Source organism: Oreochromis niloticus, linkage group LG2, assembly GCF_001858045.2.
Source record: "Oreochromis niloticus isolate F11D_XX linkage group LG2, O_niloticus_UMD_NMBU, whole genome shotgun sequence".
Lineage (NCBI taxonomy): Eukaryota > Metazoa > Chordata > Actinopteri > Cichliformes > Cichlidae > Oreochromis > Oreochromis niloticus.
In genome coordinates, this window is record NC_031966.2 from 4,723,861 (window position 1) to 4,749,296 (window position 25,436).

General features: G+C 41.1%; 3 protein-coding genes across 7 annotated transcripts; 1 reads left to right on the forward strand and 2 right to left on the reverse strand.

The window, feature by feature from the left end:
* Nucleotides 1-366: 366 nt before the first annotated feature.
* On the reverse strand, nucleotides 367-7,606 carry zgc:113425 (uncharacterized). 3 transcript variants are annotated; one of them, XR_003221260.1, is made up of 6 exons: nucleotides 6,771-7,604; nucleotides 6,436-6,495; nucleotides 5,405-5,536; nucleotides 3,163-3,309; nucleotides 1,429-1,559; nucleotides 367-846 (listed from the first exon to the last, which is right to left on the reverse strand). XR_003221260.1 is itself a non-coding variant. In XM_013276934.3 (6 exons), exons 1-6 carry the CDS (start codon nucleotides 6,933-6,935, stop codon nucleotides 743-745), a joined length of 663 nt encoding a protein of 220 aa, XP_013132388.1. In that variant the 5' UTR covers nucleotides 6,936-7,606; the 3' UTR covers nucleotides 367-742. The 3 variants fall into 3 exon arrangements, 2 of the variants coding, with proteins under 2 accessions (XP_013132388.1, XP_003454362.1); XM_013276934.3 differs by having other exon boundaries at nucleotides 1,505-1,559; nucleotides 6,771-7,606; XM_003454314.5 differs by having other exon boundaries at nucleotides 367-849; nucleotides 1,505-1,559; nucleotides 6,771-7,600.
* A 979-nt stretch (nucleotides 7,607-8,585) lies between these two features.
* setd7 (SET domain containing 7, histone lysine methyltransferase) lies at nucleotides 8,586-21,444 on the reverse strand. 3 transcript variants are annotated; one of them, XM_003454293.3, is made up of 8 exons: nucleotides 21,242-21,415; nucleotides 18,914-19,043; nucleotides 17,385-17,586; nucleotides 17,094-17,283; nucleotides 15,785-15,866; nucleotides 15,576-15,693; nucleotides 14,616-14,773; nucleotides 8,586-9,360 (listed from the first exon to the last, which is right to left on the reverse strand). In XM_003454293.3, the coding sequence occupies exons 1-8, from the start codon at nucleotides 21,408-21,410 to the stop codon at nucleotides 9,168-9,170; spliced, it is 1,242 nt and encodes a 413-aa protein (XP_003454341.3). In that variant the 5' UTR covers nucleotides 21,411-21,415; the 3' UTR covers nucleotides 8,586-9,167. The 3 variants fall into 3 exon arrangements, with proteins under 3 accessions (XP_003454341.3, XP_025765284.1, XP_013132387.2); XM_025909499.1 differs by lacking the exon at nucleotides 21,242-21,415 and adding an exon at nucleotides 21,036-21,215; XM_013276933.3 differs by lacking the exons at nucleotides 8,586-9,360; nucleotides 14,616-14,773; nucleotides 15,576-15,693; nucleotides 15,785-15,866 and having other exon boundaries at nucleotides 17,129-17,305; nucleotides 21,242-21,444.
* Nucleotides 21,445-23,355: 1,911 nt separating this feature from the next.
* mgst2 (microsomal glutathione S-transferase 2) lies at nucleotides 23,356-25,257 on the forward strand. Its single transcript, XM_025909508.1, has 4 exons — nucleotides 23,356-23,511; nucleotides 24,393-24,492; nucleotides 24,824-24,976; nucleotides 25,094-25,257. Exons 1-4 carry the CDS (start codon nucleotides 23,451-23,453, stop codon nucleotides 25,194-25,196), a joined length of 417 nt encoding a protein of 138 aa, XP_025765293.1. The 5' UTR covers nucleotides 23,356-23,450; the 3' UTR covers nucleotides 25,197-25,257.
* Nucleotides 25,258-25,436: the final 179 nt, after the last annotated feature.

Here is a 25,436-nt window from a genome sequence, read left to right on the forward strand (position 1 = left end):
TGAAAACACCGCTTTCTCTCAGGACTTGCTGTTCACAGCCCAAGCATCTGTGGAGCCTGTCAGCGATGTGACTGGAATGGAGGGTGGGCACTGTGTGGGTTTTAATTGTTGTGGGCTCGGCTGCAGCTTTTTTCTGTTCGCAAAGTGTCCTTTGTTTTTATTTCAAGTCCGCCTTCACACTGGGCTCTACTGTAACTTCCTTTGGTTTACCTTTGTTCTTTTAAGCCGCTGGACAGGATTGCTGTATAACTTACTGTAAATGGGCCGAAAGAAATGAATAAATTAAATCCATTAAACTGTGGTGGAGAAAAAGGGAGATCCTGGCAGTGGTTTTATGTGTAACCTTGCAATAAACTACCCACAGTGTTTCAATATGTGGAGTCAGCTCTCCAACAGCTCAGTCCAGTTTTTATTTAATGCATACATATTACATAAATTAAGTCAGAGCAAAAGTCATTCACACAGAGTAAAAAGAATTAAACATGAAAGTACTGACACGATGCACACACAGGTATTCAGGCTTTGGCAAGTTTAAATGAGTCTGACTGTAGGGGCCATTAACCAAAAGACACTGTAAAAAGTCCAGTTTTTCAAGACTTGGCAGCTTGAGCTTCACCGGAATTATGTAATTCCTCCTCTGTCTGTGCTCAGAAGTAAACCCATAGACTTTAGCTTTAAATATAATGAACCTGCAGTCAGAAGGAAGCAAGCAGGAGTATTAAGTCCCCAACAGGCATGCGTCTCAGGTCAGTCTGCTGTATGGGGGCAGGTTGGAGGAACATTCCTCTTCTGGATCGTCTTTGTGAGTTGTTTGAGCTGGAGAGTTAAACAGCCTGTTGTCTCCTCCTGCTGGACACATATGAGAACTACATTACAGGACTGCTGAGAGTTGGACAACAAAAAACAGAAATATGGGCGAGACTTGGGTCCCCTGACTTTGTGGTGCATAAAGGCACAACTAGCTAAGTGGTGGGATGTTTATTAGAAGTCTCTGGATCATAATGGTGGCCCACTCGGCCTATGTTGTTTGGCATCAGACAAAAAGATGCTGTTGTTTTGGAGATTAGACTCAAGCCCCTCCCACAATGCTTCATGTGACAAGTACAAGAAAACAGATTAATGAATGTGTTTCAGAGGAAGAGTGCTCATGCTACTTCCTTTTAACACTAGAGACCAATCAGCCACACTGCTACACAAACTTGACAGAGCAGCACACTAACGTGGATGACCTGTGAACTTTGAACCTGCTGCTTCATTGTACATGATTGTCTCATTCTCTGTGTCAGAGGCTTCATGGTGAGATTATCACCAAACAATGATAACAAAGAAAGGAATTTCAGACACTACTCAGGAAAAATACCAACACACACTTTACTTAATATGGTGGATTTCACCATATTAAACTTATACTTTATATGCTGGGTTTACCTTGAATATTATTGAGAAAATCACGGGATCCACGGGAGGACCAGTTTTCGACTGACATTTAACATTTAAAACTTACTCTGCAAGGTGCACATCTCAGTGTCCCCGGGATCACACTGAGGAACCAGGCTCTCCTGAAAACAAACACACACACACACACACACACACACACACACACAGCTTCATTTGATTTTTGTAAACACGCAGCGGCATGTGTGCATCTCGTTTGCAGATAATGTCATTGTTACCACCTAGGATACTTTGGAAAAAGTCGTGAACAGAGCGAAGTGAAATCGGAACATCCAGGTGTGGCCTCATGAGAACACCCACTGTGATTGTGTCACACTGGTTAGTAAAGTTTGTTTTTTTTAAAGACGTCATCAGCTTAGTTTTATGAAACTGGACCCAACTAAGAAATGAAGACACACTGCATTTATATATCGCAGCAACCTGACAACCACAAGGCCCGCCCTTAATCATATCTGGCCTTAATTGCCTTGTTTACTCCAACTGGAACCATTATTTTGAAAATAATCATGAGATAAGATAGGCTTTATTAGTCCCACAGTTAGGAAATTCACAGCACTTAAACTAAGACGTTAAACTAATCAGAGAGCGCTTGTTGACGTCGCACAATCAATAAACCAGCTCAGACAGCTGGGCCATTTTCCTATAAATATTTACGATCACTGACCGCTTCATTAGGTACACCTGTGCAAAGCCCTTTTGATGTAAATGTAAAGTGAGCTGCACTTCCTTGTTGATGCCAGAGATCAGAGCCAGACTATTTCAATCTGATACTCAAATAAGCACTCGTTATGACCAAGGTGTGGAGAAGTGAATCTCAGAAGGCACAGCCTTGTTGAACTTTGAATCAAATGAGCTAAAGCAGAAGACGACACTTGGTGCTACTCCTGTGAGCTGATCAGGTCACAGTGACTCACCAAAATGTTATCAACTGTGGTCTGATGGTCTCTATTTCTGCTGCAGCGTTCAGATGGTAGGCATAAACAGCATAAAGCACGGCTCCATCCTGGCATTCAGCAGCACCTCAGGATGCTGGTGGCACTTGTTATGGTGGAGACACTTTTGGAGACTTGTTATAAATGAAGCTGACCATGTCGTCTTTCAGTGTGCTCATCTTCTGATGGCTGCACAGCGTCACAAAGCTCAAATCTATAGCAACTGCTGCAACTGTCAGTACGGACCAAAATCTGCAGCATCTAGTCTGGAAACATGCTGAGCCATGAACAACTGGGGGTCCAACCTGGTACTAGCAAGCTGTAACTAACTTTTTAGGCTAATGTTAGCAGCTCCTTACTGAATGTGGACAAATTTCCGATCCTACGAAAACAACTAGAAGTAGCTTTTATTTGTTTGTTTGTTTAAATCTGTGTGCCAAACACATTTAGTCCTGAGCTCCAGACCTGTTCCTTTGTCCAAGTATGTTTGCACCATAAAAATCTTCTGCACGTGTTATATGTTCATATTTTCTTTATCATAGTTTAAAAACCAGAGTCATCTTCCTCTAATACTCAGATTTTTAATCCAAGGGTTATCATGTTGCTTTAATCTTTGCATTCTCAAATGAAATCAGGACTTTCATGGTTCTTGTTCTTGCAAGAGGCAGCGTTCTTTTCACTTAGAGTTAATTTGACCTTTACGTGTTTTTTGTTCATTCTAAATAAATAATTTGAGATGAAATCATGTTATGCTTTTTTACTATGCTGTCCTTACCAGTCCAGTTCTGGCATCATAGCAGGCACACAAGGGGATGCTGCGACAGCCCATGTAGCCGATGACAGAGGAGAAAACCAGGCTGATGGCGCAGGTTAGCAGGATTGTGGCGTTGGCGCCCTTCACCATCCGATGAAGCACAAACGTCTGTGCATGGAGAGGAAAAATGTTACAGCCATGAATGTTAAAAAGTAGTGTAATAAAAAAAATTAAAAAAAAACATGGGGGGAGATCAGAGTGAAAAACTCCAATTTGTAAAATTGAAAGAGTAGTTGTCAAACAGCTAACAGATCATCTGCAGAGGAATGGCTTATTTGAAGAGTTTCAGTCAGGTTTCAGAGCTCATCACAGCACAGAAACAGCTTTAGTGAAGGTTACAAATGATCTTCTTATGGCCTCTGACAGTGGACTCATCTCTGTGCTTGTCCTGCTAGACCTCAGTGCTGGGTTCGATACTGTCGACCATAATATCCTATTAGAGCGATTAGAACATGCTGTAGGTATTACAGGTACTGTGCTGCAGTGGTTTGTATCATATCTATCTAATAGACTCCAATTTGTTCAAGTAAATGGAGAGTCCTCTTCACACACTAAGGTCAATTATGGTGTTCCACAGGGTTCAGTGCTAGGACCAATTCTTTTTACATTATACATGCTTCCCTTAGGCAGCATCATTAGAAGACATAGTATAAATTTTCACTGCTATGCAGATGACACCCACCCAAATCTTAGAAATATGGTATCTAACCAGATTCTTACTCTGGATGGCATTACCTTGGCCTTCAGTAACACTGTGAGGAACCTTGGAGTCATTTTTGACCAGGACATGTCCTTCAGCGCACATATTAAACAAATATGTAAGACTGCTTTCTTCCATTAGCACTTCGCTCTCACTCTGCAGGCCTACTTGTTGTTCCTAGAGTATTTAAAAGTAGAATGGGAGGCAGAGCCTTCAGTTTTCAGGCCCCTCTTCTGTGGAACCAGCTTCCAGTTTGGATTCAGGAGACAGACACTATCTCCACTTTCAAGATTAGGCTTCAAACTTTCCTTTTTGCTAAAGCATATAGTTAGGGCTGGACCAGGTGACCCTGAATCCTCCCTTAGTTATGCTGCAATAGACGTAGGCTGCCGGGGATTCCCATGATGCATTGAGTTTTTCCCTTTCCAGTCACCTTTCTCACTCACTATGTGTTAATAGACCTCTCTGCATCGAATCATATCTGTTATTAATCTCTGTCTCTCTTCCACAGCATGTCTTTATCCTGTTTTCTTCTTTCACCCCAACCAATCACAGCAGATGGCCCCGCCCCTCCCTGAGCCTGGTTCTGCCGGAGGTTTCTTCCTGTTAAAAGGGAGTTTTTCCTTCCCACTGTCGCCAAAGTGCTTGCTCATAGGGGGTCATATGATTCTTGGGTTTTTCTCTGTATCTACTGTACAATATAAAGCGCCTTGAGGCGACTGCTGTTGTGATTTGGCGCTATATAAATAAAATTGAATCTCAGCAAACTACCAAAAACAAATAGAAAACTGGAAAGCCACAAGACATTTTTGTGTGTCATCAACTTCCATAACTGTGGATAAGTCTGCATATATACAGTCGTACAAGGAGGGCGCATAAAAAAACATCAGGATGTGACAGACAGGCAGCAGTGACGTCCCACATCCTTTGCAGCAACACCAGCTCACACATCAATGCTTCATCCTAATGTTCGCAATACTGTGAATCAGCTGGCCAGAAGTGCTGCAGATGTGAGTCGATGTCTGATCAGGACAACACATAGCAAGCTTTCCCTCCCTCTCTCTAATAGACAATGTTGGAAATCACACTAACAGACCAGAGATGACCACATCCTCGGTAACGATTGTCGATGAGGGATGACGAAGTGTGAACTGGTGCTGCGGTTTGGGGGGGCATGAAAATGAGAACAGCAGATATTGGAGAAGGGGGGGGCTTAGCCTGAGACCGGAGGGGGCGTGAAGGAGGAGTGGTCCCGCTCCTGAAATTCAGATGATATCTCCACAACATTGGAATTTGATTCGTTTGTCCTGTTGAACAACATTAATGTGTCAGGACATTCAGAAAGGTTATGCTAGGTTCCTGCACAAGTAACTGTGCAGGAGATGCATGTGAGCAGTGTCAAATCTACAATAATTTGAGACCTGTTACTTCTTATTTACTACAACTGACTTTGTCAGGAAGTGAGTCACTGATAAAAATAGCGATCGTGTGTGTGCTGGTTACCACTTGAGGACTGTTGTGGTGATGGAAGACCTCTTTATCCTCCTGCCCATAGGTGAGGGTCAGACAGGAGTAACTTGATATGATGATTGCAGCCAAAACAGACAGGCCTGAGGCCACCACCATCACACTCACCTGAGGACAGACACACAAGTTCAGCCAAAGAAAGAAGACTCCGTGCATATGTGTGTACAACTACCTTTTAATGAAGCCCAGTTTGAGTTTCAAACCATTGGAGAAAGGACATTTTTAGAAAGTGAATACAGTTCGTACACCGCTCCAAAGAGCTGTATGAGTTTTGTATTGGTTTAGAATTAGGTGTAGGGTGGGGTATCGGTTTGTTAGAGTTAGATTAGAGAACATGTTGTGTGAAGAGGAAAATAAATTAAGTACAGCTTTCTCTATCCATAATAAACTTTCTTCTTCCACAGAGGATCATCTGCCTCTACCTCACCTGGTGCCTTGCATCCTTGACCATCATAATCCAAATAATTTATTTTTAGTCCAAAGCCCTGATGATGGACTGAATAGGAACCTGCTGGTGGCAGATTTAATATGTAAACATTAGCAGGTTGGGAGGTGAGGAAAGGCCCAAATCCAAGTTTTAACCAGGGGTCCTTAAAAGGTTATTCATTCACAGGGATGCTAAAGTAAGATCTGTCACACACACAGTTGTATGTGTGTAAAGTTTCATGGGCCTTATTCAGAGCGCAGTGTGTGGGGGACAAACATAAAAATTGTGGCCAGGCGTCAAATAACAGATTAGTCCAGCAAAGGTGCACGCTGGCCTTTAATGTGAATGTGAGGGATGCACCAATACCTGCCTTTATTCATGAAATTTTTTAAATTGTGATCCCAATTCTGAATTTACTCCTCCTAGTTTGCGGATTTTTTTTTTAAATTTTCTTGTTAGTTGTGTTCCTTATTATTTTTGTTTGTTTTTGTTTGTTTTTTCAGAGAAACAGACATGTTCATTCTAAAAGTACTGCTGATGTCACTATCATTTAAGAATAAATGGCAACCATCACACTGACCAGTACTGGTTTCTTCCTCTGGGAGGCAAACAGCGCCAGCACACCTGGAGAGGCCATGATCTAAAAAGAGTGACACAGTTTAAAATGCAGAGAGAAAGTCTTCAACCGACTGTTCATGCGGGAATCCCCCGTGTATTTCTCACGGAGAGAACTCCAGCCTCGTTGCCTAAATCTTTGATGAAAACAGTGCTTAGTATTAAGAAAAGTGATGGCAAAACAATGATCCTAGCAGACTGCGGGACATCTAAGTGACGAAACCCGTTTAGTTTCCCTTATACCCGAACAGTCAGGTGTCCGTATGGGTTTGTGTTATACTGAATGCCCGTTAGTCTCACCAGTCCTCCCCACAGCGGCGTCCTGGTGGTACTCAGCGGAGTGTCCTTGCGAAAAACAGCGTCCATGAACCCACAGACCACACAGAGACCAGCACAAGCCACCTGGAGGATACCGAGGCCGAGCACGCCCTTCTGGTTAAAGATAAAGTACCTGTATCGGTCCATGTCCGAGTGCTAACCCGACGCAAAGCCCCCTGAAGTCCTTCGTGTGCCAACTGTGGTCAGAAGAAAAGTGGAGCTGTGTTACGGTGGAAACCTGAAGTTACTTTTATGCTCGCAGCGGTTTTCTTAGATTTTCGTGTCAGAAACATGAGTCCCGTTACCGACACCTGTGTGTGAACATTAAAACGTCGTTGTTGTTATCGTCCAACGGCCCTTTTATCGGGTAAAGTGAATCTTCCGGGCAGCTGACGGATCTCGATGTTGGTTCAGCAGGTAGGAAGTTTATCCATTAACCTGTGCCCGGCGGCAGGTGGAGAGCAGGAAGGGATTTCCGAGTCCAGAGTCTGACCGTGGGCAGCCAAGTCCCACCCCTCACTGCAGGTTTAACACTCACACTGTGGAAGCTCCTGACCTTAAATCCAGCCCGGTCCCTTCTGCGTGGAGTGTCCGTGCTCTCCACAGTCCAAGACTTTCGTGGTTTCAGGCTAAATGGTGATACTAACCTGTTAGCCCTGCGACCCGCCCGCAACGATGGGCAAAACAAGGAACGAAAATGGATGGACTCTGAAAACAGCGAACCTCTCAGCTGTGTGGATTTTTGAGCCATGATAATCAATTAAGTCGAAAACACATGTTGCATAGAAGCAGCTAGGTTTCCCCCTGAAATAAAACTTTCCTGATTTACCCTTTTCTGTTCAAAAAAAAAAAAAAAAAAGGCAACATCTTGATCTATGCCTCATCTCTGTCAGGTTAAATGTGTATTAAGTATTTGTTATTGCACAAGTGGATTTGTGGAGAGAAGTTTACAGAACATTGTTTTGCTGTAAAAAGCTGTTCTTGTACAGCGTGAGTGCGGGTTTACAAGTAAACCTTAGTTATCTCTAAGATCGCGATCTTAGAGATTTTGCTTCGTGTTAGGATATGTACACCTAATCCACACGAACCAAACGTTTAGGATTCAAACGGTCTTTCTATTCTTGCGTCTGTATGTCAGGTACACCGCTCTTATTACAAGTACAGAAGTAAACTGAATCACACAAACCTAGAGTACAGGAATGAAAATATGGAGCTGGATATGACGAGAATATTGAAGCTATGATTTACTTTCAAGTTTACCAAGTAGCCTCCTTGACATCTGAAACCAGACCTCTGAAAACTTTTCTTTAATGACTGTATTTGTGTTTTTCTAAACAATAAAAATATTAATGATAGTGCTGTTTTGGGCTGATGAGATAAATCAGGACAATAGGAATGCTGTCTATGAGCTCAAGCTTAGTAGAAGACGGCTGACACAGGATAATGAGCACATGAGTAAAAAGAGGATAAGAACTCGTCATTAGTCTATCCTCATCATTTTATAAATCAGCAGCGATGTTATGAGGGTTGTTGCTGCTACAGGAGATTCTGCCAATTAAAAATCAAAACAAAAACAGTCAAAACTTTCCATTCTTATGTGATAAGATGATGATGCATGCAGACTGGGTTTCCTTACCTTGTACTTTTATTTCTGAGAGCATATGCACACAGATAGTTTGGTTAGAAAAGTGAAACAAGCTCACAGGTGAGTAATGGCAGACATTCCATTATTTTCTCCCAAAGTTCTTAGATTAGAAACTCCCTTTACAAAGCTCAGGGAATACAGTACCTAACCACTTTCAGATCTTAGAAATAAATTAGCCACTGCAATGTTTATCCTGTATGGCAAGTAAACAGATCTGTCAAGTTACACTTTATGAAATGTTTGGATTGGGATAGGTAAATTAGTGCAAATGAAGTGTGGGCTGAACAGTTTGAAACAGATGACACAAATACTGTGGGGTGCAAATAGTGGTGTTTGGAGGGGAGCTCTGTTGGGTAAACAGCAGCTAGAAGACACGTAGAGATGAGTGAGGATTCAGATAGTGGAAACTGAAGGAAGTCATCATTGCACAGAAATCTTGACTTTAGTGATGGTGTGTGTGATGAAGAGGATGTCAGACAGCGCGGCAACTCCAGCCACAGATGCGTCTCCTCTAATATCATTTGGTTTCTTGCATAGTTCTTGTGTTTCTTTGGCCTGAGAGAGGCCTCCAATCATCCTGAATTGCTCAAGTAGTATTCCATTTGAATACTAAACTTGGTAACTTTGCAAATATTTCTCTAATATCAATTGCCACAATGCTCCAGCAGTCTTGTAAGGTGGTAGCACAGGTAGAGGGGAACGTTTTCATTGTCCAGAGGTATTCATCTGCAATCTCACTGTCCAGTAGGAGCCCCTCCTCTCTGCTCAAATGCCTCTAGCTCTCGCTTGTACCAATCAGGAGCCTCTGGACCATTTTTTCCCGTTGGCTGGTGATCGTAACCGTAGGCGACCGTTAGCTCCTCATCTTTTTGCACAGCCCTCAAGGTTCGGATGCACTTGATTGGCCCGAAACGAGGATGGACAAACCTGTGCACACCCAGGATAAACACACATGCGCAAAGTCAGGCAAGAAACACTACTTTGTGATTTCATTGTGAGATATGCTACAGTGAGGTCTGTCATGGTACCACAAGTTACATGCTTAGTATATAACTGGGTCTTGGGACAAATCTTTGGAACATTTTTGGTGTAGGAAAGGTGATATAAGACAGGGCCAGAGGCAGGGTGTACCATAGTCCTATTAGAATCACCCACTGCTCTAAGTGGCAGTGACTGAAAGTGTTGTTTAAAATAGTTTAACATCTTACAAATTTACTAAAGCTATCAAGTTAACTAATAGGGCTCAGCCATATTATACCGTTCACGGTAATACCGGTACAATGTTAGGCAATGATAAGAAAATGAAACATCGCGATAGAATGAAACGTGCATGCGCAGTGCCTTTGTTTTCATACGCACATGGCCGAAAAAGCATGGCAGCGACGGAGAATGAGAAGGGGGAAAGCGGATTGTTGAGTGAAACGGATGAACCAGAATTGGTTTGTAAAAATGGTGCCACTTCAGTGATGTGGAACTGGTTTGGTGTTTGTCCATCAGATACACAACAAAACACTTTTTTTTTTTGTAGAACATGCAAGCTGGTGTTCCAGATCAACTGGCGTTTAGATCAACTGGCGTTGGTCGAACAGATGTGTGGCAGTCTTGCGTTTCAGGAGCTGCTACCGACAAACCAGCAAAAAAACCGCCAAATGTGTCATCTGTGACACTTGTGAGGTTATCTCACAAGTGTAAAAAAACAAAACAAAAAACAACTATTTTCTTTAGAGCAAAAAAGAGCAAAAAAATTCTAAAGGGAACATTTATTTATTTTTATTTTATTTTATTGGTATTTTCCTTAAATGTGTCAAATATATATTTTCTCATCTAAATGTCCACTGAGCTTTGAGCCAGGGGGCGGTAAAGCGCCTTAACATTGGTTGCCAACCAAGAAGAAGAAGAAGAAGCTGTGAGCCAGGAGGGAGGGGGTGAGTGAGTGAGTGATTCGTTCAACTCGTTTGAGCTGTGAGCCAGGAGGGAGGGGGTTAGTGAGTCCTGAGTGATTCGCTTATGCTATGATTCAGCACAGCAAGGGAGGGGGTGAGTAACTCAAATGTGCTGTTAGCATGCTAGCTGAACGATGCTACTGTGAACTGAGGAGCTAATATCTTGATGTGAGCTTCTTCTCAGGGTTTTTTCTTCCAGTTCAGAGCAGAAATGTTTTTGTTAAGAAACTGGCTGTTGTTTTTTTCCCCACAATTTTGATTATAAGCTAGATCTATTTCTACTAATGGAATTAGTTTGCTAACAGCAACAGGGATGAGTCAGTGAGTCAGTTGTGCTTGTGAATCATGATTCACGAGTCAGTAAAGTGATTCTCGAGTATTGTACGATTCGTTCACGAATCGAACATCACTAGTCCTAAACTCCATCCTCTTCAGGTCCCAAAGTCAAACAAACACTGCGGCATCACTGAGAGTTTAAAACTGTCTAAATTCTTTCATCTTTAATAAAACGATCAGCATTGCTGCTTTACCAGGTGTAACTATGAGGTTTAACATCCAGGCATCCATGAAAACAGAATTTATTACATTTAACGGAGTTAGAAGTTAGCAGGAAGTTAGCGAGAGTTAGCTCACTAGTTTCGCTAGTTACCTAAGCATGATATAGCATGTTCTGACTGAGAGATTTCCGAAAACAATTCAAACGTACAGCTCTGCTATCACTTCCAACATAAATGAAGACAGAAAACTAAACAGCAGTGACGTTTGTAGGGTTACTGAAGTTGGGCTAGCTGGTATATAATGATGTGCTACGTGATCGCTAGCGACACAGCTATGTTAGCATAACATAAACAGTGAAGCTGGAGGATGAACGCTAACACTTTTCTACTCGATTAAAGTTAATGTGAAGGTTCCTGATGGTTAGGGACAAATGCAATCGCATGGCAGGATGCTGTAAACGGACCAAACTTCAGTCAGGAGAACAACTGAGGTAATCCATCCACAATACGAGGTTAGTCATTAATATACTGCAACAACATGGGAATAGAGCAGCTGTGATGGAATACAGCATTAATGAATCAGTGGTACAGAAGTGGAGGAAGCAAGAAAAATGAGTTGAATAAAGTTTGATTTATCTGACTGCTTTGTTTCACTTAATGTGTCTTATAATCCCGTGCACCTTATGGTCCGAAAAATACGTATTTGACTTTTTTATTTGGCACACTGCTGTTTAATGTTGCAAAGCACCTCTTTTGAACTTCAGTGGATATTATACATGGTTATGCTCAGGATATGTCAGCCCATTTCTACTGGAAATGCCTTTTGGTTAAACTTTCAGCAAGGAATTTGCATTTGCACTGTTAAATTTTTATATAGCTTTAATGCACATAAAAAACAGCTGCTTGTTGAAGTGAAAATAAATGGATGGGCTTTTTTGTGCTAGTAAAGTTGTGGAGTTGTATTTTTTCTCGCAGAAATTATATCCTCAGTTATATCGTTATCATATTTTCAAATGTATATCGTGATATATATTTTTGGCCATATCGCCCTGCTCTATTAACTAAAGTAAACAGGTGCCTGAATTTATTCTCAAAGCATCTAACTTTGTGTTTTAGAGACTTCTACATTGTGCTCTCAGATGGTGCAGCAGGCTAACGCAGGCTAATACAAGGATAGAATAGATGGAGCTTCCACATGAATTGTACAACAGTTATTCTATTGAATGGGATGGCAAACAATGCTGTAAGCACCTGCTCCTGGAAAGAAACCTTGCTGCTTTACAAAGAAAAACATGTAAATAAATAAATAAATGTGTGCATGATGAGAGTAATGATGGTTGATTGATGATCCTGAACACAGTGTTTACTCTACACAGATGAGATAATAGCTGCTAATGCTAATATTTGCCAGGTACTTTATAGAGCTTATAAAAACAGCTACTGGTTTAACTTTGCAACTTGACAGCGCTCACATGCTAAGTTAGCTTTTTGTCATTTGAAGCTCAGTAAAATAAAATAAACAAAAGCGCAATCAAATCACTACATGTCGCTAGTTCAGTCTAGCTCAGTGGTTCTCAGTTCTGACAGGTGGGGCACAAGTTACCTGGCAGAAAAGTCATGCTGAACTAACTTTTATGGCAGAACAAAGAAATTTGCAGCAGTTATGTTAATAATATGCGCATCCACTGAAAGCTGCAGCCGCGTGTGCAAGTCGACAGCCGCCTTACACACACGGCTGCAGCTTTTCGGCTGCAGCCTGCACACATCAACAACAACAGGACCCAGTTCATTCTGTTTTAAGCCAGCTAGGTGTGATTGGGGATTGGGGTGATAGGCGTGATCAGGTGTGTCCACCTCCCCCGCAGCCGCAGACCATGCCCCACCACAGCCCTGCAGACAAAAACAGGCTCACTGCAGCCACTAAGAGTGAATAGTATTAAACTCTCCATAAATTATATATTTTTCATCTTTGCTCACAAGTTTCTGGATTTCCTTTTAATAAGACTAAGACTGAACTTTATTTTTCCATGTTTGGCAACGTTCACATCCTGTTTAACTTGTTGCTTTTTTGAAGAAGTGCTGCAGACTAATGAAGCAGTCTAGTGACAAAAGTCACAAATAGTTGTTTGAAATGAAAGTTGTTTGTTTAAAACAAAAATTACTGAAGGATTCATTGTGAATGAGTTTATTATATAAATAAAGTTGCAGCTTTCAGCTTTCTGTCACTGTTTTGCTTCGATGGGACATGAAGATTTTTCTTCGTGCCATGAGGGGAATGATGTAAAAAGTTTGAGAACCACTGATCTAGCTGAGGATAAAAACATTCTATTAAGAATAATTCCCTTTTGTATACCTCATCAAAGATTGCTGGATGTCTTCGGGAACAGTAACAACTAGGGCTGGGTATCGTCACTGATTTCAAGAATCGATTCGTTTCCGATTCACAAGGTCCCGATTCGATTCGATTAAATTCAATTTGAATCTGGGAAATTTTGACAGTCAGAAATATTATAATTCAGATCAGTACATTTACATATTTTTGTATCTATAAAAAGGAAGCTGACACATGCAAGACTTTATCAAAGGTGTGAGCGTCACAGCAGATGCCTTTGTGTCAAAGTAGCTGAAGATAAAACACAGAAAAACATGAAGGTGGTTTTCCTGGCCTGGGATTTTATAAAAACATTCTGCAGTACATCAAAAACAAAAGAAAACCATTAATCAACATATGAACGTTACCTCTGACGTTACAGCGGTGTTATTAGAGACACGGCTAAGCGTTTTGCATTTTGCATAATTTTAAAAAGTTTAAATTTGTTCAGTATTGAACGGCAGAAATTAGGTTTTCCTTTCGGAAGTATGTAAAACGAAAAAAAAAAACAAAAACCAGCGGCCGACAGCGCTGTAAACAACAGTAGAGTTGTGCGTAACAAGCAAGCGAATAATGCAGAAAACAGATTTTTAGACGGGAAACTGTTCTTGAAGTACAGAGAGAGAGAGAGAGAGAGAGAGAGAGAGAGAGAGAGCTGTGCATGAAGTGTGATTTTATCGTGGTGGAAGCAAAACAGTAAAAGTCAGAGTGATTTCATGACGATGTTTATGTGAAGCGTAGTTTGGATCTTCTTTTGCTGCTGGTTCGGTCAGTATTGTTTGGAGAGAGATCAAACTAACAGCTTTAGAATCAGCGCAAAAAGGGCGTGAACACAAAGCGCGGACCCGCCGAAACATCAGAATCAGCGAGCTGTCGGCTTTCAGCCCCGACCGTGTCCGTGCAGTTGTTGTGCCAAAAAGTGATTGTCTGCCAGAAAGTGATTGCCGTCCGCGGGAGCGCGCGCAGCCGCCTAAAGCTGCAGCGCCCGTCGGGTGAGAAAGGCGACATCTCACTGATTCTCCGCGCTGTGTTTACGTCCTTGTGCAGAATCCGTGTACCTGCTCTCATTTACTGTCTGAGCTGTTTGGTGGTTGTTGAAATTTTGTGAGGTTTCACCTGAGATTCTGGCGTTTCGGGCAAAATAAATTTATATTAAAAAAATCGATTCAGGATTTTAATGAATCGATTTCACGTTATCCAAGCCAGAATCGATTTTAATCGATGAATCGATTATTAAAACCCACCCCTAGTAACAACATTGGTGGTGCATGACTATAGAAAGTCTTCAGCTGGTCACTTTGTAATCACATCGGGTTTCTTTCTTTTTTTAAATGTCAGACTCTGCTGGTCAACCTGTCAGCTTATACTCACGGGTCATATTTGCAGTTGGGGATGAAGGAGTGGTTTGCTTTATGACCCAGAGACGCACAGTATCTGTCCGTCTGGTCAAATGGCTGAGGGACATCAATCACGGTATCCTCATCGAGTGAAATTGTGTTTCCATTCAGTGCCCAGTCCCTGCTGTCCACCTGATGAGTCACAGATAAAAACAAAAAGAAAACACAAATGCATTTAATGGGGATAATACTACATACATGCAAAAACATAGCATTCAACACAATTGATTATCAAAAGAAGCCTCATGTTAATCTATGATTTTTTTGGAGAGACTTAACACCTAACCAGTGGAATTCTGCCAGGGCAAGCAGAGGAGCACTGCTCGCCCAATGAAATCTAGAAATCGACATCAGTTTAAACCAAACTGAACGTTATCTTTCTCCCTGCATTTTAGTATTAGTAAATGGTAAATGTATTTGTATAGCGCTTTTCTAGTCCCTAAGGACCCCAAAGCACTTTACACCACCAGTCATCCACCCATTCACACACACATTCACACACTGGTGATGGCAGCTACATTGTAGCCACAGCCACCCTGGGGCGCACTGACAGAGGCGAGGCTGCCGGACACTGGCGCCACCGGGCCCTCTGACCACCACCAGTAGGCAACAGGTGAAGTGTCTTGCCCAAGGACACAACGACCGAGACTGTCCAAGCCGGGGCTCGAACCGGAAACCTTCCGATTACACGGCGAACTCCCAACTCTTGAACCACGATCGCCCCCAATACTTAGTATTCATAAGTATTCGCAGTTTTTTGTTTAGCATCAACTTTTAATTATTTTAATCATTAGTCCATAAATGTTAGAAGAATGTGAGCTGAGATTCAAATAAATTAAGATATTGAAACTTTTATTTTTTAAAATTAGTTTACTTTCACTACCTAACTACTCTTAATAACCTTGGTGCATTGTTTGTGGTCTGCGTTTCATACCTCAGAGTGGGTGATGCGTACTCCATTGTAAAAAGCCATCACAGTGTTGGCCTCAGCATCTGTCTTGGCGAAAAGGCCCTGTCCTGCTCCTTCGATTGTAGAGTCTGCCACAAACACTCTGACAAACAGGGGGGTAAGAGTATGAAATACTGACCATGAATTCAAGAGGAACAATCTGGTTGGTCAGGATTCCTATAAAATGTATCTACCTTTGGCTCTCATAAGGATCTGGAAGCAGAGTATGGGTGGCGATACAGGTGGATGTGGATTTGTCATACGAGTACACAGGACCTTTAAAAGAAGATTGTCACATTAGTGGGATTCTTTACCCACAGGCCTTTCTCCGTGAAATACAGGTGGAACCACATTAACCGGGGCCAGAGGAAATGACACGAGCATGGGTGGTGGACAGGACAAGCAAGGCAACCATTGGCTAACGAGTGAAATGTAAAAAAAACCAATCAAACTTCAATTAGAATGATATCAAAGTGACAGTAATTCCTCTACATACATCTCAGAACTGTTCAGTCACATTAGCCATCTTAAATAAACAGTTGCATCCATGGCTCCTGCTGGCTTTTGGCTCTTGAAGCTAGCCTAAATATTAATAGTTGTTGTGTCTCACGTTTCAGCAGTTTTCATGGCTGGACACTGACCAGCTGAGAGAGGAGCAGCACTTAGTTCCTACACATGTACATTCTGGACAAACCTGTGCTCACCAATGGCAGTGAAACAGAAGACTAGCTACAGACAAGTTTGCCAATCAAGCTGCCCTAGGCTCACTTTTACATCTGTCCATATTACAGACATGCAAAAAGGTAGTGGCAGCAAGTAAACAGTTAAATCACACTGATGTATCATTTGGACAGCATATGTGATCATGTGATGTGAAGAAGTTAGTGTACAACTTAAAGCAGTTTTAATAAATCCTTTAGAACTTTAAGAGGGCAGCTTTCAAGAACATAAGATCAACTCTTGGAGGTTTAACACAGTTTCACAATTTGGCTCGACCGAAAACTTTCATATTAGCATAAATGAAACATGAACTTGATTATATGTTAATCTTTTTAAACCTGGTAGGAGCAGAAAGTAAAGCTGTCCAGGCAGAGAGCAGCAAAATGCAAAGGAGAGACTTTCACACAGGAAGTAAAAATTATGAAATGAGATGTTTTAGTCTGGTCCATTTGTCAAGCTGGCAAGCTATTAAACTGCTAAACAATTTAACAGCTTGTCCATGTGCACGATTGAGGTTTCTACTGTGGGATTCATTAAGTTTCCAGTATATTACATTGCATTGAAATAATCCATGTCATCATGCATTATAGCATAGCACAGTTTCTTGATAATAAATTTATTATTATTTATTTACATCTATGCTTTATCCTTTTGCATCTTGAAAATCTTGAAAAGGTCAATTTCTTATTAAATACATTAACTCCTGAACCATGTACCCATAAACAAAAGTCTCTACAAACAAATACCAACTCAGCCTAAGTGGATGTTCGCGTCACTCCTTACTATTGGGGCTGATTTCGAAGCGTGGTCTCCCAGTCTGGTTGGAGATGACAGCAGCAAGTCGAGCCTCAATCAGCTCCCCATCCACAAAGCTTCCATATAGAGCCGTTCGACCATCAGGGTAGATATACGCTACGGAGTCACCAGTCATTTCCCCGTCCTCATTTACCTCCCCAAACACACAGCCTCTGTCCTAGACGCACCACAGTACACGCCAACATGCACAATACACATGGTTAGAAATACTTCTGCTATGTTCTGTATAAGCAAAAGTTAGACAGTAAGCTGACTCACAGGGTAGTAGACCCAGCATTCCCCACAGCGGTTGTTGTCTTTGTACTGGCCCTTGAACACCAGGTGACCCTCGCCATCGAACTCCTGAGCAGGCCCATTAAGCTCTCCGTCCACATATGTCCCATTGAGGACGCCCCCATCTTCGTAGGTGTACACTCCCTGGCCCTGCAGAGCATCATCTACATAGAACCCCTCTAAAGTGCTGTGGGAGGGAAAAGAAGGGCAGCTGCGATTAAGATTTTTAAATTTAAAGTCTAAATTCAAACTTCAAGGTGACAAAGGTTCTTAGTGTCTCGAGTATTTCTTTCTGAGGTTTGTCTAACTATTCCCTCTTATTCAGGATTTAGTCCTGAACAAAACCAGTGCTGAAATTCTAAAAAGTACAACATAATATAATATCATTATATCAGCCATATAATATCACTTATTAAAAAACAACAAACAAAACTTTTTCAAATTTCTGTGGTATTATTTTGAGAGAGGTAGTGGTAGTATGGCATAAAATAACTCATATTCTACAATTAAAACTAATTTGGAAATAAATCTGACGTAAAGTTATAAAAGCTATAATATTCTATAATTCAAGAGAGCATTTTTAACAAAACTGGCAATATATTTCAAAACAAAGTCTGAGTCTACTTAACAGAAATACAAAAAAAGGTTAATGGTTACAATGTATACTGCAAGACAATTTTAGGGGTTGTTTCAAAAGGAAATGACATCAGTTATGATTTTATGATTAAATTGGACAGGTTTGGTCACAGGTGTTCTGACAGCCCACAAACAGAATGTGTTGGTATATCTGAAATCTGGAATGGTGCCATTAATAATCTATTCCATCTACGGGGCAAGCCGCTCAATCATGTGTCGTACTGTATGTTTGGACTTAAAGGAGGAGAGCAGTTGTTTTCTTGTTTACTTGTGATTCCACTGCCTGTAATCCAGTAATGTTTGTAACTGTAATGCTCAAGAAGTTTACTCCGTTTTTCTACTGAAAAGCACACATGCATTAACACAATATTAACAAGTAGGGCAATAACACGATATGAACAGAGCAAATGTACTCACAGTAAGAATACTTTGACATGTTTGTATGATGCAGAGAAGAACAATCACAAGGATTTCAAAGTCTCAAAATCTTCTATTGGCAAATAAATAAATATGTAGCTTTGGAAAGGTGCCATTACAAAGGTTTTGGCCACAGCTGTATTAACACAGATGTTCACTTATCACACAGCACACTATCACAGTGTCTGAGTCTGACTGCTCCTGCAGTGTTACACTCATCTGCTTGGAGGAAACTGGCCGCTGCTTAAAGCCATGTCCTCTGCTGCCACTTGCATAATGTTAATTTTCTTTTATTATTTCCAGTATATCCACAATAATAAGATGTTTGTCAGATAAATGCAGAACATACATCTTCCATATCTGATAGTGACAGCGGTCAGATATAGTAAATGTTTTTAATTCATCCCCATCAGTGATCCTAACAGATCATTTAAGTACTTAGTTTGTAATGTTTACAGTACCTTCCATCAAAGAAGAAGAACTTGCCCTTTCCATTTTTCTCTCCGTGGGTGAAATGTCCTTCAAAGCGATCACTGGACGAGTAGGTCACAGTGCAGAAACCATGGGGCTGACCATCTTCATCCAATGGACCTGAAAATTTCATGCAGAAAATATGTTTCAGTATGATGAGGATGTGTTTTTATAATGAATTCAGGTTATCTGAAATAGATCCCAGATAGGCCCATCCATTTGTTTTCATGGATCTACCACAAAATACTCAACAAAGCATGTTCAGCTGATTTAAACGTGTACTACAAATAAAGCCTGTAAAGGTTGAGGTTGAGGTCCTCGAGCCCCTTTCTTAAAAGCCTAAACCACTTCCTGTATCTATTGTTACATTTTATGCACGTCCTTCATGGAGCAGCAACAAGACCCATCAATGTATACAGAGGCACCTGGCTAAAAGGTCATGTCAGTCTAGAGCTCCAATAATTAGTTTTGCTAATAAAACGAAATAGTGACATCTCTATTTTTTACTCTGGCTTGGTCTGCTCCAACAACTCATAGAAAAACTCTTGCTTTAACCATTACGTGTAACCAAAACATCAGGTGTGATTTGTAAAGTATGAACCAAAGTCTATTTAGCGTAGCTAGGTCATTATTTTCAAAATTCTCACAATAAACAAAGTATCCTTGAATGTTCCAGAAGTACAGTGTAGGTTACATCAGGTGGTTTCTGCAGTGGTGCTGACATAGCTCAGCAGAAACACTGGATCATTACATATGGCGATACAAATTAGAGCCCAACTGATACAGGGTTTGTTTTTTTAAAGACTGATACTCATATTTGGTGATTTAGTAACCTGGGTTTCCAGTATCACAGGTTTTATTTTCTCTCAGACAAATCAAACAGAAACAGATTTCCTGACATTTGTTACTTGTAGTTATTTAATAAGATCGTGACAATGCAAATTAAAAAGCAATGAAGTTGAAGAGTGCCCTCTGATGGACAAACTGCAACATCAACACTCAAAGTTGTTGAGTGCATCTCCCATCTCTCCTTTTTTATTGAATTTATAGGTCGGCCAATAGCAAATATTATCCCATAATAACCGCCTGCTGATAAATCAGTCAGGCTCTAATGCAATTAAAAATCAAACACTGTTGTTCCTCTATGTTTAATTACACTAAAGTTTCCTTCAAAGAAAACTCGAACAGAAGAATAATTCAATCAGTTCCCATTAGTTAGTAATGAGACACTGAACCAGTTACAATATTTTACTTCAGTCAGGAAATGAAACGGCAATGCTGGTGACAATACACCAACTAAAATCTATTTTATCTATTTGTAAAATCTATTTTTAAATAATAACAACAACAATAATACTTTTAACCAACCACCAATAATCGTGTATTCAAGTAACAATAATATTTCTTAATATTCGTTGTGTTGGTTTGGTTGACAGCATATTTGTACATATTTATTACAGCCATCTTTCACTCAGAGTACAGATAACTGAGATTCCACCAAATGAAACTAAGTTACAGCTAGAATATATAAAAGTAAAAAAAACAGCAGTGCAACACGATACTATTGTATTTGCAGAATTCAGTAGGCCAGACTTCCAACGTGCAAAGCAGTGCTGAGTCAGGGAAACGGGTTAAACCGTTTCAACCACCGAGTCAAGGGACAGTTATTTACTCGGGGTGGGTAGAAACCCGTTACGACGGTGTTGGGGCTTTTAAACAACCCCCTGACTTCCTAAAGCGTGTCCAGTGGATTTCCTTTGAAAGAGCACTGTGATTAGCTCTGTGACGGGCTGTGTGCTAACGGGGGCTCAGAGTAGGGTCCGTAGCTTTCAGCACTGTGTGCAGCACAGCGGGGTTTCTATTAGCCCGGGTCTCCTAACGCGACAGCACTACTTTACTCCGACACAGTGAAATCTCAGTCCAGCCTGTGAACGAGGGAGAAAGAAGCACCACGTCACCCGCGTGTAACGGTGGTGCTAGTTTTAACAAAAAGCGCAGTAACGAGTGCAGCACTAAAATAAAAAGTAACATTTTGTGTCATTCTGCACTTCCTGCCCTGCTGACTAAACACAGCAGCCACGCTGGCAGCGGAGCACACAATACCCCACGTACCGCCCTCACGCGCCTGTCCGCGGATCTCCTTGTCAAACAGAGGGCCTGGCGCTCCGAGCTGCCGAGCAGGCCCGCCGACAGATCCACTCATGAAGATTTGTTTAAAGAGAATCGACAGCACACAGCCAAAGTGCTGAGAATACCTTCTCCACCGTGCAAATGCAGTCATTCACGGGTACACGCCACTAATGGCAGAGGTTACGTACCTTCTACAACCTCTTCTACATTTTCATCATCGCTGTCCATGCTGCAGGAGACCGCTGTGACCACACCACGGCTTCGACTGCTTTTCCTGCCACCCATGTGGCGTCGTTTGGGGACGGTAACATGACAACCAGCGACACGTTTTTCACATGCCACACGTTTAATGGGCATTTTCACTGAGCAGTAACTTGCACGGAAATATAGCGTGTTTATATAAAACTAGTAGGTCTTTATTTAAAACGTCAAACTTTATTAAGAATTTATTATTAAAAATAAGAGATCTCAGCGAGCTTTCTTTTAGAAAATCATAATAGTAAGTAAACTGACAGTGCAAGTAGATTTCCCCCAGTAGAGTAGAATTTATGTAAACATTTAATGGCATTTCTTAGCTCTCTCTGCTCAAAGTGTTTTTTCCTACAAAAAACAGTGTTTTGAAATAACCATTATATAAGGTCACATTTCTCCTTCTTTCAGCATTAAGAAGAAGAAAAGGTCATCTCACCCTAACCTTGTCTTTCACACCAGCATGTCCTCCTCCACTATCTGTGAACGTCCCGTGTGGTCTTCCTCTTTTCCTCATGCCGGGCGGCTTCATTTTCAACATCCACGTGCAAACTTGGTCAGCTTCATCACCAAAGCAGTCCACCTGAGCTGTCCCTCTGATGTGGTCATTTCTAATGTTGTCCATGCTGGTCACTCCCAGGGAAAATCTTAGCCCCTTCAGCTCTGCCACCTGTCTTTTTGTCAGTGACATCACTTCCAAACCAAACATTATAACAGGTCCTAATGTTATTTTGTAAACCCACCCATTCACTCTTACTGCTATCCTTCTGTAACACTCTCTGCTTCACCTCTCTAGGAAATGTATGCCTCTTTAGATGGTTGACTCCTGGTATTTCAACCTTTCCTCCTTCCCTACATCTACTCCTTGCAGCTTCAGTGTTACACCTGCCTTCTTTGTATGTCTTCATGAGCACTCTCAACAAACTGCTGCTTACTGACCATCATCTCTCTAGCTTCTACTTCATGTTATGGCTCATCAGCTTTATCTTCCTATAGCTGCTACAGCTCTGCACATCATCCTTGTTGAAGATCAGTCCCAGAACACTTCTTCTTTTCCAAAACTGTGTTAAATAATCTGGTTTAAAAGTCCACTGCCCTCTTTCCCAGACATCTCTATACCGCCACATATAAATCATCAGTACTGACTACCTTTCCACAGCCTCTTCATAACTGCCCTCACTTCCTCCTTATACTTCCTGATTCATTAACATTCCTTTATATGTCATCCTCTTACTCTCATTTTCTTCAATCATCACTTTCTCAAAGTACTTTCATTTCCCCAACACACTCCCTTCACTTGTTAGTAGATTTCCATGCTGTATTCTTAATCACTCTAAACTCCTGCACATTCTTTTCAGCTTAGTCGAAGCAATCAGTACAAGTCTCTTTCTCCTTTTGTGGTGTCCATCCCCACATACAACCCATTATGTGCCTTTTCCTTTGTCTTTGTCACCTTCCAGTACTCCTGTCTACTTTTGCCCTCCTTAACACCATACCTACCCAACACCTTCTCATTATCAATTTTCCTTCACCTACAAATCCACTAAATCAACCAATCACCACTATCTCAAAAAAAAAAAATCAGTGGTGAAAGCTTCCATACAGATGTAATCATTACTTTCTCAAAGATTAAATACATACATTATATTTTGTCGTTGCGTTCACATACAATTGCAGTTTGTACAGCATTGTACTAAATGACTATGTTCATGCAATCTAAGACATACCCCACAGCATCAGGCCTGCAGAATAAACTCACACTGATAACAGTGCATGGTATACAGTGGCATGATAAATGAAGCTAGAGCTGCTGTAGTTAAGGACCATCACATTTTATTGTTCAGTTCTGTGGATGCATTTATACATATATGCCTATATGATACGCTGATGATAAATTAACAGCAGGTATTAATGTTTTAACCAGTCTTTTTTTCTTGTGGAGTGTTAGTGATAGATTTCATAGAGAGCCCTTCCCACCCATGGCAGAGCTTTAGTTGCACAAGAGTCACGGGACTTGCTTACTTGCAGAACTTGTGGGATGTGCTAAAGTCCCTTTGCCCCAGGAAGTACCTCCTATTTGTTATGTAAAGCTGACTTTGTTTTTAGGAGCAAACTGTGAGGACGGCTGTGTTTTTTCCTAACAGTGCGATGGAAACAGACTCCCCTCTTTTGTTGGCTGCAGTGTCCCTGCTGTCAGCTCTGCACATGGGTAAGTAAAACACGGCAGCTTAATGGATGTTGTGCAGGTCAAAATATTGTCCCAATTTAATAATAATGTGGGTGTGTTTTGCCACTCCTGTGGTAGGTACTGTGCAACAGCAAGACTAGGCAAGTTTTACACTTAGCACTCCACTTATTTAGTGATCATCAGATCACGTCTGAGATGTGGATTTCCTCTTGTCAGCAGCTTGAACATGCTTTCCCACACAGAAAAGCACATACATTCTAAATGCAAACAATATCCTTATTATTTTAAATGTGTGGATTTAACTTTATACTACTTTATTGATTTATACTGAGCGATCTGCTCTTTTTGCACATATGTTGAGCAGTATAGGTTGCCATCTTTTATATTATTTTGACACTTTGATTCTTCCTTACAGCATTTCTCTGCCCAAAAAATTGTGTGCAGGTTCTTCTATCACCAGGCCAGTGTTAACCGGAATTCTTGATCATGGCTGTTGTTGAGATGTTTGATGCATTTTCTAATGTGGAATGATTCTGAGGAGAATCTCAAAAACATGATAATGCGAACATCACGGCTCACTGTGAAGCTCAGAATATCCTTCTGGGTAGAATCTAGACTCTGCAGAGCATTTGGACAACTATGAATCTGCTTTGAGATAGAGGAGCTGAGAAGTACCTGCTGTTCAACGGACACTTTGTGGAGTTCTGCTCAGTTTTATCATGATGGTCTACAGAGAGAAGTTCATAGCTTGGATTTTGTTCCGATGTGCAATTTTATCCCTTGAAAACAAAATCTACAATTTATTAAACTGTGCAAAAAAATTAGGCAGCTAAAATAGGAAATATACTTGTGAATTGTACAAAGAAAAATGTAAATAAACCTCTGTCACTGTCTCCTCTCAGGCTACCTGACTCGGCAGGTAGGAAGATCCAGGATGGCTCACAACATCTTACCTCCTGTTGTCACTGGACCTCCAGAATTTGAGAGGACATTTCGTGCACAGTAAGAAGACCTGATTGTAATGCTGTAGTCAAATGAACACAAGGGTAAAACTAGTTTAAACAGACTACTTTAAACTAGTAGTCTGATTACAGAGTGATATGGGAGAGAGGGCAGTGGAGCTTAACATAGTTAAGGAGAGTCAGAGGAATGGCTGAGGAATGGAGAAACAGTTTACTGGTACCATACCATGAAGTTATTCAAAGGAGTTTCTGAAGCTAGGATAAGAAGAGAGCTGACGATCGGTGAGCAGCAGTATGGCTGAAGGAGCAGTGAGAGTAGTGACAAGGTGGAGCTCCAAGGATGTCCTAACATTACCTGTGTTTGTTCTCAGCCAGAACTGTGTGGAGTTCTACCCTCTCTTCCTGGTGTCGCTGTGGACCTGCGGTACCTTCTTCAGTGAGGTGTTTGCAGCTGCAGGAGGGCTGGTCTACATGCTCGCTCGACAGATGTATTTCAGCGGATATGTCACATCCGCCAAGAAAAGGTCTTTCATGATACTGAAATACCAAATACTTAAAAGCACATGGTGGCAGCACTGACTTTAAAGTATTTGATGTGTGACCTTTTACAGCACGCTGACTGAGTACTCTCTGGTTTGCAGGTTACCTGGCTTTATTCTGAATTTGGTTGTCATCGGCATTCTGTCTCTGCTGGGTTCGATTGGAGTACTGCACGGAATACTATATAAATACTTTCTTATCTAACTTTGAAAAATGTCATCAAACTGTGCAAACCAACAAATAAAGTTCTTTGTATTTGGCAGAAGTTTTTATAAAATTATTTTCCAATGTTCATATTTTCAATTCTTTATAGTTTAGAGTAGGTTTACATGTTCAGTTGTTGTTGTTGTTTTTTAACTTGATTCAGTGCTGTATATTTTTCCTTATTAATATACTACGTTTGCTATTTACGATTAACTTTTGAATTTTATTGAGAGTTAACTA

What these genes read in the sequence shown, in the direction of transcription:
- setd7 (XM_003454293.3), bottom strand. Translation starts at nt 21,410, where the DNA reads ATGCCCATTAAACGTGTGGCATGTGAAAAACGTGTCGCTGGTTGTCAT. An exon ending in TTCTTCTTCTTTGATGGAAG is followed by an intron (nt 17,587 to 18,913) that starts GTACTGTAAACA and finishes TCCCTCCCACAG; the next exon opens with CACTTTAGAGGGGTTCTATG. An exon ending in GATCCTTATGAGAGCCAAAG is followed by an intron (nt 15,694 to 15,784) that starts GTAGATACATTT and finishes CCTGTTTGTCAG; the next exon opens with AGTGTTTGTGGCAGACTCTA.
- mgst2 (XM_025909508.1), top strand. Translation starts at nt 23,451, where the DNA reads ATGGAAACAGACTCCCCTCTTTTGTTGGCTGCAGTGTCCCTGCTGTCA. An exon ending in GCTGTCAGCTCTGCACATGG is followed by an intron (nt 23,512 to 24,392) that starts GTAAGTAAAACA and finishes GTCTCCTCTCAG; the next exon opens with GCTACCTGACTCGGCAGGTA. An exon ending in GTCACATCCGCCAAGAAAAG is followed by an intron (nt 24,977 to 25,093) that starts GTCTTTCATGAT and finishes TCTGGTTTGCAG; the next exon opens with GTTACCTGGCTTTATTCTGA.
- zgc:113425 (XM_003454314.5), bottom strand. Translation starts at nt 6,935, where the DNA reads ATGGACCGATACAGGTACTTTATCTTTAACCAGAAGGGCGTGCTCGGC. An exon ending in ACCACAACAGTCCTCAAGTG is followed by an intron (nt 3,310 to 5,404) that starts GTAACCAGCACA and finishes CTCCATGCACAG; the next exon opens with ACGTTTGTGCTTCATCGGAT. An exon ending in TGAGATGTGCACCTTGCAGA is followed by an intron (nt 850 to 1,504) that starts GTAAGTTTTAAA and finishes ATATGTGTCCAG; the next exon opens with CAGGAGGAGACAACAGGCTG.